The sequence below is a fragment of the Coregonus clupeaformis genome, chromosome 15 (genome assembly GCF_020615455.1).
Source record: "Coregonus clupeaformis isolate EN_2021a chromosome 15, ASM2061545v1, whole genome shotgun sequence".
Lineage (NCBI taxonomy): Eukaryota > Metazoa > Chordata > Actinopteri > Salmoniformes > Salmonidae > Coregonus > Coregonus clupeaformis.
The window spans coordinates 42,920,647-42,930,714 of NC_059206.1; the positions used below are offsets into that span (position 1 = coordinate 42,920,647).

General features: G+C 44.0%; 1 protein-coding gene across 1 annotated transcript; it reads right to left on the reverse strand.

The window, feature by feature from the left end:
• Positions 1-1,472: 1,472 nt before the first annotated feature.
• LOC121582401 (S-adenosylmethionine synthase) lies at positions 1,473-9,682 on the reverse strand. The gene is made up of 9 exons (XM_041898157.2): positions 9,400-9,682; positions 4,529-4,606; positions 4,194-4,316; positions 3,940-4,052; positions 3,666-3,809; positions 2,739-2,957; positions 2,374-2,556; positions 2,045-2,178; positions 1,473-1,881 (listed from the first exon to the last, which is right to left on the reverse strand). Exons 1-9 carry the CDS (start codon positions 9,488-9,490, stop codon positions 1,779-1,781), a joined length of 1,188 nt encoding a protein of 395 aa, XP_041754091.1. The 5' UTR covers positions 9,491-9,682; the 3' UTR covers positions 1,473-1,778.
• Between the last annotated feature and the right edge of the window lie 386 nt (positions 9,683-10,068).

Below are 10,068 nucleotides of genomic sequence, written 5' to 3' on the forward strand. Positions count from 1 at the left end.
CTAGACATTCTTTATATTAGCAGTAAAGGTGGCCTAGAAAGGTACTGGGGAAATGATCAGATTAAAATGAGAGCTGACGTGTTGAAACAGATTTTAAAACGACAAAAGAACAACTTTGACTTGCACCGTGTATGCTTGCGATTTTAGCTGTACATGTAGTCTCAAAATCCTTCTCAAATATATTAGTTGTGTTCATGCCCACTCTTTTGGTTACTTAAAGTGATGTTAAAAATCATGTATGACCAAAGCTAAACTATATCAAGTATTTTACCCAAATAAAAACGTTTCCATTTCAGCGACTGACCCGTTCGTCTAAATCATTCCCACAAAGGGGGGCAATGGTGCAGTGCAATCCAAACACTGTACATTACATTGTCCTCATTAGGGACATGATATTCTATCTCTCCCAATTCAGTTGTTTCTGTTACAGACCCCATGGAGGTTTGTGCTGCAAGAGTTGCATGTTGACGAGAATAAAAGACTTACGTAGAGAACGCCAGAATATACTTTTATTCAAAGATTTCACGTGGGACAGCGTTTCTTTCCGAAATGGAACATTTCAGCCAAGGGAAGGGATGTATGAATTAAGAGACAGGCTATGTAACATGTGATGGGTTGGGGATGGTAGCAGGAGTAGGTAGGGTGTGGATGGCGTGGAAGGGAAAACACTAAAAAAGGCACTTTTTCACCTTCAGTAACCACAGATTTAAAAACCTATTTTATAATGTAGAGAAAATAAGAGCCAGTCCCCACAGACCCACTAATGAGAGCATTGTAAACGAGACCGGTTTCTCTGTACAACACCAGCCAGACTTTTGCTTCCATCTGTGGGCCTATGGGAACAAAAACATTTAAATTGTTTTACTTCTTGGGGAGTTCAGTCATCTCACAAACCTAAAATATAAATAACACAGGCAAACGCTTACTGCACCACCTTGTGGCTGCAACCCAAAGTTTTTCTGTAGAACACTTCAGGAACCAGGGTAAAGACAGCCCCTCATCAGGAGTGACAAGCCGAGTTTCTCTGTAGCCACAGTCTGAGGGGGAGTGCCTTGCCCTCACCTATCAGACGGGGACAAACCTAACAAAATTCTAGAACTTTCACATGAAATCTTCAAGTGACAAAGGATGAGATAGAGGAACTAGAGATATGGAAGGTACACCCCAACAAGCCAGAGGTCATTAGCAGCTTCTGACTTCTCTGTAATACATCAGAAAACATGGTCTGAAGGGATGATGCTTCCAAACAAGGTACTATATTTCACGACAAACTCACGTTCCTCTTCACCAATTACATTTTTGGTTACATCTGTCAATTTGCAAAAGAAAATCAATTTTTATAAAAAATAGTTAAGGGTACAAGAGTTGCATTCTAATTACTCAATTACTCCTAGCAATCTTCAACCCTAAATGTGGCATCACTTATTTATCCTACAGGAGAAACATGGGTGGGGGTTACGTACAGAGGGGGGGGTTAGTCTGAGTACCAGTCTCTTTAGCTAACATTCCACTCCTTGGCACATGACATGGAGTACAGGGAGTGGATTAGTTAAATATACTGGTGGACAGGCTAGGGTGAGAATACATTTCTGTGAAGGCAAATCACAACTACAGAACAGTCAGGGAAAGAAGACCGGGAAATGGATTTCAAGGAGTGTGCAAGCAATTTGAAGTGGGTAGAGATGAGGGGACAGGAGTGTAAAATGTTTCCCTCCCAGAGTGTCAGTTTTTCTGTAGCACACCTACAGCTCTGGGTGGGAAGGTTGGGGGTGAGGGGTTCAGTATTTGAGCTTTTTGGGGACCTCCCAGGGGAAGGCCTCCCGCCCAAAGTGGCCATAGGCAGCGGTCCGCTGGTAGATGGGCTTTTTCAGGTCGAGCTCCCTGGAACACAGAGAAACACAATAACGTGTTGAACTGGGTAAATAACTGCATAGATTACCAGAGGGCAAACCAAGCAGTGTAACATCACCATTTAAAATGTAGAACCCCTCCACCAACAAGGACCAGCTTTGACCCCATGGGACACCATTGTTCCACACTCTACCTGACAATGACACCAGGGCGGAGGTCAAAGTTCTTCTTGACAATGTCCAGCAGCTCCCGCTCACTCTTCTGGGAAGTCCCATAGTGGAAGATGGAGATGGACAGGGGATGGGCCACTCCAATGGCATAGGCTACCTGACAACACAGCCACTTATTAACAAACAGGATCAAGATTCACATGACAGGTAATAATAACATATGCTTCCTTTACTTTTCATGTCACGGTGATGCATAACAGCTATAAGTGAATGACTCATATAGCAATCAAAACCTGACAACAAAAAAAAGACAAATAAACAGTTAGGTTACAGCCATTAGCTCATTCCTCACCTGGACCAGTACACGCTTGCAGAGCTCAGCTTTAACCAGGGACTTGGCCACCCAGCGAGCAGCGTAGGCAGCAGAGCGGTCTACCTTAGTGTAGTCTTTCCCTGAGAAGGCCCCTCCACCGTGGGCCCCCCAGCCTCCATAGGTGTCCACAATGATCTTACGTCCTGTCAGGCCAGCATCACCCTGTGAAGGGGAAAGGAAGAGTCAGCCAAGTAGCCCAGGACAGCCTTGGAAGTGTCTATCTCGTGGTGATAAGAGCGCCTACTTTTTAATGACTGACAATGTGCCTACTTGATCACATCTCAATGGATTTTTTTTTTTTCTTCCCGTACATCTATTGAGGACTGGTCTAGAATATATCTCACCTGAGGGCCTCCGATGACGAACCGGCCGCTAGGCTGCAGGTGGTAGATGGTGTCGTCATCCAGGTACACGGTGGGAACCACTGCCTTCACAACCTGCTCCTTCAGCGCGTCACGCATCTCATCCAGGCAAATTACCTCGTCGTGCTGCACAGACACCACGACAGTGTGCACACGCACTGGAAGCATGGCCCCACGGTCCTGCCTGTACTGAACGGTCACCTAGAGAGGGGGAGACGAGGTATGACATGTAATTCAAAGTGTACAAGCATGTCTGACAAGGTAAGGCAAAGTACACGGCGCTTGTAACGCCAAGGTAGTGGGTTCGATCCCCGGGACCACCCATACACAAAAATGTATGCACGCATGACTGTAAGTCGCTTTGGATAAAAGCGTCTGCTAAATGGCATATTATTATTACTAGGATACCTGCATACAAGTGGAGATAGCTGTGCAAGTGTGCCTGAAAGGCCTGCTTTATAACATACATCTGGACAAGGGATTTCCATAAATTGATATGTGAACATAGCCGCAGGGATTGACATTAAGGGTTGCCCTATTGCCCGGGGCAAGTGACCTGAGGAGTTGTGCAAGTTGAGCCTGCTCGGTTGCACCATTGGTCAGCATTTTTTAAAACATGATAACCTAAATGCAAAGAATTCCAGTAGTCTGGTCTTTCTGGTTCCACCCCATGTGTACGTGAAAATAACTTAATTTTCTGCCAAGTGATCAGAATCTTCCGGCAACCAAAGAAATACTCATTTTCAGACCTTAACCCATAAGAGTCTAAGCCGGGGGAGGGGTGGGGGTACTACTAAGCTATTTGGAATGTTTTTAAGGTCATACCAAGGATAATTTTGCTATTTGATTTTGAATTTTAAATGTTAATCCCTGCCGTATTTGGAGTATAGGCTGCGTGCTGAATCTAACCTGAGTTTTGGAGTCTGGTCTCAGCCAGGGCAGGGTTCCGTTGCGGCGTAGTTCAGCCATCTTGGCATTGAGCTTGTGGGCGAGGACGATGGTGAGGGGCATACACTCCTCAGTCTCATCAGTGGCATAACCAAACATCAGACCCTATAACACAAAACACAGTCAAACACTTAGTGCAGAGACAAAAACCATTAAACACTAATATACAGTTGAGCATCAGGCCCAGTCAATTAGTCACTGACTCACAAATATTCAAAGACAGGAGGCTTCTAACCTGGTCTCCAGCCCCCACATCCTCCTCTTTGCGGTCCAGGTGAACACCCTGAGCGATGTCAGGGGACTGCTGCTCCAGAGCCACCAGGACGTTGCAGGTCTTATAGTCAAAGCCTGCGGGAAGGGAATATAGTCAAACCTCAGTGTTACTTACTGTCTATATATATATCTTTGCCAAAGCTAACCCTGTGACTTCTTAAAACCATGTATTCAATGGAAGTGAGCAATTAAATCAGAGCAAATTTGCGGCAATACCCTTGGAGGAGTCGTCATAGCCAATGTGCTTGATGGTGTCCCTGACGACCTTCTGGTAATCAACGTTGGCCCTGGAGGTGACCTCCCCTGCCAGCAGAATCATCCCAGTCTTAGCCACTGTCTCTGAAAAGACGCAGACAGAAAGAAAACATGTGAGCAAAAGACTGGGGATGGATGGAGGGAAATCAAGTGAAGGAAAGTGAGGTAAACGTGTGCATTAGCTAATTAGGATGACGAAGGGAGGACAGAAGCAAGGGCATGTTACAGCATCAGACAGCGCAACATGGACAAACCTATAGAAAGGTTCATTTTTTATAGATGTGATTGATCCTTACCACATGCCACTTTCGCATCAGGGTCCTGCTTGAGATGCGCATCGAGCACAGCGTCGCTGATCTGGTCACAAAGCTTATCTGTCAAGAGAAACAAGAGTTATGGGGTGTATCGTGCAGCAAAAAAAGACCCTACTAAACACTTCAAGACATGTTATGCCTGCAAAACCAATAACCTTTTATGGACCAAACTGGGCAACAAGCCAGACTCCGCAGCCATGGCCAGGTATACAGTGCATTCGGAAAGTATTCAGACCCCTTGACTTTCCACATTTGGTTACGTTAGCCTTATTCTAAAATTTTTTTTTTTTTATTCCCCTCAATCTACACACAATAACCCATAATGACAAAGCAATAACAGGTTTAGACATTTTTGCAAATGTATAAAAAATTAAACTGAAATATGACATTTACATAAGTAATCAGACCCTTTACGCAGTACTTTGTTGAAGCACCTTTGGCAGCGATTAGCCTCGAGTCTTCTTGGGTATGAAGCTACAAGCTTGGCGCACCTGTATTTGGGCAGATCCTCTCAAGCTGGGTCAGGTTGGATGGGGAGAGACGCTGCAGAGCTATTTTCAGGTCTCTCCAGAGATGTTCAATCAGGTTCAAGTCCGGGCTCTGGCTGGGCCACTCAAGGACAGAGACTTGTCCTGAAGCCACTCCTGTGTTGTCTTGGCTGTGTGCTTAGGGTCGTTGTCCTGTTGGAAGGTGAACCTTCGCCCCAGTCTGAGGTCCTGAGCACTCTGGAGCAGGTTTTCAATCAAGGATCTCTGTACTTTGCTCCATTCATCTTTCCCTCGATCATGACTAGTCCTTCCAGTCCCTGCCGCTGAAAAACATCCGCACAGCATGATGCTGCCACCACCACGCTTCACTGTAGGAATGGTGCCAGGTTTCCTCCAGACATTTACATTTTAGTCTTTAGCAGACGCTCTTATCCAGAGCAACTTACAGTTCGTGAGTGCATACATTTTTTATTTTTCATACTGGCCCCCCGTGGGAATCGAACCCACAACCCTGGCGTTGCAGACGTGACGCTTGGCATTCAGGCCAAAGAGTTCAATCTTAGTTTAATCAGACCATCTTGTTTATCATGGTCAGAGTCCTTTAGGCAAATTCCAAGCAGGCTGTCATGTGCCTTTTACTGAGGAGTGGCTTCCGTCTGGCCACTCTACCATAAAGGCCTGATTGGTGGAGTGCTGCAGAGATGGTTGTTCTTCTGGAAGGTTCTCCCATCTCCACAGAGGAACTCTGGAGCTCTGTCAGAGTAACCATCGGGTTCTTGGTCACCTCCCTGACCAAGGCCCTTCTCCCCCGATTGCTCAGCTCTAGGAAGAGTCTTGGTGGTTCCAAACTTATTCCATTTAAGAATGATGGAGGCCACGGTGTTCTTGGGGACCTTCAATGCTGCAGAATTTTTTTGGTACCCTTCCCCAGATCTGTACCTCGACACAACCCTGTCTTAGAGCTCTACAGACAATTCCTTTGACCTCATGGCTTGGTTTTTGCTCTGACATGCACGGTCAACTGTGGGATCTTATATAGACAGGTGTGTGCCTTTCCAAATCATGTCCAATTTACCACAGGTGGACTCCAATGAAGTTGTAGAAACATCAAGGATGATCAACGGAAACAGGATGCACCTGAGCTCAATTTCAAGTCTCATAGCAAAGGGTCTGAATACTAATGTAAATAAGGTATCTGTTTTTATTTTATACATTTGCAATAATTTCTCAAAACCTGTCTACGCTTTGTCATTATGGGGTATTTTGTGTAGATCGATGAGGGAAAAACAAGGCTGTACCATAACAAAATGTCAAAAAAGTGAAGGAGTTTGAATACTTTCCAAATGCACTTTATGATTGACAGCTGCAAAGTACTACAGTTGCCACATTCCTAACAGCAATACATTCACACCCTGGCCTGCACCCCCCCAGCCCTGCAGGGAGACGGGGCAGTCATTGGATCAAGCCTCTACAAGACCTTGTCACACCACTAGCACTATGTTGACTTCAATTTAATGGATTATCATATGCACTGAATCGTCACCACAGTGACTGCTTTCTCAAAGCAGTTTCTTGTGCCAAAAGGTACATGCGACAGGCTGCACACAGTTGCACTGCAGTCCCTGGAGAGGAGACCTAGGCCTATATTTAGAATGGAGATAAGCCTAGATAATCAGCTGCAATGGAAGCTGCAATGGAAGCTGCAATGGAAGCTGCAATGGAAGCTGCCCCCCCCCCCCATATGTCGAGTGCGCACTGCACTTAAACCTGTACTTTACAGCTGTAGCCAGAACACCTGGCTAGGTACTGTAACGCAAATGTACATTTAGTGGACTGACTTAGCATTAGCAAAGACAAACAATGAGAAGGTAGACACCAGAAGAGCTGAGCAGGGCAGTTGGTTTGAGAGTACTGCAAATACCTTGCTAGCTAACGTTAGCTATGTGGATATAAAAACCACGTGATTTTAGGTGAAAGGAGTACACCATGGCCCCTAGCTGCCATTAGCAACACTGGTGTATTTACACTATAGTGTTGCTCCCTATTGTATTGGTTGCACAAAAACAGTCCAGAGGAAGCCATAAGTTAAATGCAATTCAATTTCTACTTATTGTGCTAGTGGGCAGGACAGTTGGTCATTAAAACAGGGGAAATTTGAGACAAAATATTTAAAGGAACGCATTATTAAACATACTTATTCATCTTAACTTAGCGCAAAATAAAAGTCCCACAAGTTATTCATTTTTTGGCCAAATATGGCACACATGCAGGACTTTTGACATGAGGTAAGTGGAAAGGACGTGGATCAACAGACCCACATTTGCAAAGCCTGTTTAAAGCTGCAATGTAACTTTTTGGACGACCCAACCAAATTCATATAGAAATGTGACTTACAGATCTTCATTCTCATTGAAAGCAAATCTAAGAAACGGTAGATGTGTTGTAAGTGAGCTATTTATTTCTATGCTTCCCGTAAGTTTATTTTTCACATCTTTTACATTTGGTTTTGTATACAAGCTTCAAAGAGCTGAACATACAATATATTTGGTTATGGAAAATATATTTCACAGCAGTTTAGATGGTACAATGATTCGCTACACTATGCTTGCTTTGTCACAAACTGAAAGTAGGCGAACTATTAGAATTGTAGCAACGAGGAGATGGTGGAGCGATGTTTTACATTCGCAGCGAGCATTTTAAAATGTTGTGGTGCCTGTCTGCAAAGTTGTTTCCGCGGGTCGCAAAAAGCCAAATTAACACGACAAACTCAATTAAATGTAAAAGTGCTCCGTTGACATTTCACTGAGATATGCTTGTTTTTGTGAGAAATCTTTGGGGGGGAAAAAATGAATTTCGCATTCATTCTTATCCAGAGCGACTTACAGTTAGTGAGTGCACACATTTTTTTCATACTGGCCCCCCGCGGGAAACGAACCCACAACCCTGGCGTTGCAAGCGCCATGCTCTACCAACTGAGCTACAGTATACTACATGCCATGTCTCAAAATCAATACCCATCTTACCTGTATACTGTTTTATCTTCTCCGGATTCGAGAAGATAGATTAGTTCAGCGGTAAACCTGTCAGTTAGCCTTAATTCTTGCACAGCATCCAGCCTTGCTGACGTAATATTCCAGATTTTTTTGTCATCCTAATTGTGGCCATCCTACAAGGGTCAGAACTCCATTAACTTTTGAACTGATTATGATAGAGACATGAAGTTTGGACCATTGTTTTCTTAGAGGCGTATCTACACAATAACTGTTTTTGACCATTGTTCAAAAGATGCGTTTTTGAATGGACACCCTAGATAGGGAGCAACGCTGTTGTCTAAATACACCAGCATTGCTAATAGAAGTTAAGTGGCCCCATGCTTCTGTCAATCAAAATATCACCCACACAACTGTTAAAGCACTGCAATGAACTAAATTATAAACTGGGTGATTCAAGCCCTGAATGCTGATTGGCTGAAAGCCGTGGTACGTCAGACCGTATACCATGGGTATGACAAAAAAAATACATTTTACTCTTCTAATTACGTTGGTAACCAGTTTATAATAGCAATAAGGCACCTCGGTTGTTTGTGGTATATGGCCAATATACCACGGCTAAGGGCTGTATCCAGGCAATCCGCGTTGCGTCGTGTTTACGAACAGCCCTTAGCCGTGGTATATTGGCCATATACCATACCCCCTCGGGCCTTATTGCTTAAATACACAACGACGGTATTGACAGTTGGAGAGCTCAGCTAACCCAGTGACTGGATAACAACAAAGCCAACTGTACTCAGCACGCGCAGTCGTGAATGCATGTGTCATGTGAACGAGCTCGTTGTCTATTGATGTAACACCAGTGTTTCAACTCGGGCAAATGTACGAATAAATTGACTGAAAGAAACGAATATATAAAAACAATATGGCATAGATGTTCAGTTTTTCAACAAACGCGCCACCTAACATCAGCAGTGATTTAACAATCCAGACAAGTAATTTAGTGGCCTACTTTTCTGGATTAGCATTATCTGCTACTAGCTAACTAGACACCCCATGCTAGGTCGAAGGCATCCCGCGTGGCCTGCACATAAACTGTAAAAAATGGGCCTGAGCCTATCGCGTGTTCCCCATTCACAATGTCGTCCGGCTCAAACATCAGCACATATGAAAAATTGTCAATTAGCTAGTTGACAACCATACAAACAGTATATTAACTGACGTTATGCGTGTTCGTAAAAATGATTGGCACGCATTTGGTAACACTTTGTTACTGTAGTTCGCTGAATCTACGCCATGACCTTGTGTTGAAAAATATAGAAACTAACTACGTTACCTAGCTAGCTAAAATAAGACCCCCACATTGCAAACTCACCTGGGTGACCTTCTCCAACAGATTCAGAGGTGAACAAAAAGCAGTCTTCATCAATGATTGAGTTATGGAAACCGTTCAATTGCCGGTTCATTTTAAAGGAATTGTTGTTTGTCAAGTTATAACTAGCTGGCTACCTAAAATGAGTCAACTATGGTTTAACAAATTATGATTTATCTGACAGTAATTCTAATGCCCAATAAATAATATTTTAAAAACCCACAGCAGGCCTCTAAAGACTTGTTCTTTCGCCGGTGTTCTCGCAAAACAAATTGGTAGTGGTGATATTTATACTTTTTCATGCGTCTTCTTCTTCGGGATTGGGTTGTCGGATCGCATCCAACTTTCAAGGTGCATACACCGCCACCTACTGTACTGGAGTGTGAGGCCTGTCACAGCCTAACTACATTAAATTATCTTCTTTAGTCATGTTCCTCTAAGAAAGTAAAATAGAGCCCTAGACACCACTTCCCTCCCCTTTTCTCCCCCCACTACAACACCCAAACCCCAACCCTGTCCAGCCTCTCTAACCCTTTCACACAGTCTCTCCCTATCTACATCATGCAATTCACAAAATATCAACACATGCTCCACCATTTCCTCCTCTAAACACTCATCACACAGACCTGTTTCATGTCTCCCTCCCTCATCCACAACGTGGCAATCAAACCT

Coding starts and splice junctions, on each gene's coding strand:
- LOC121582401 (XM_041898157.2), bottom strand. CDS start 9,490: ATGAACCGGCAATTGAACGGTTTCCATAACTCAATCATTGATGAAGAC. Junction 4,607..9,399: donor TGTTGGAGAAGGTCACCCAG/GTGAGTTTGCAA, acceptor TTCTCTTGACAG/ATAAGCTTTGTGACCAGATC. Junction 4,053..4,193: donor CTATGACGACTCCTCCAAGG/GTATTGCCGCAA, acceptor CCCTTCCCGCAG/GCTTTGACTATAAGACCTGC.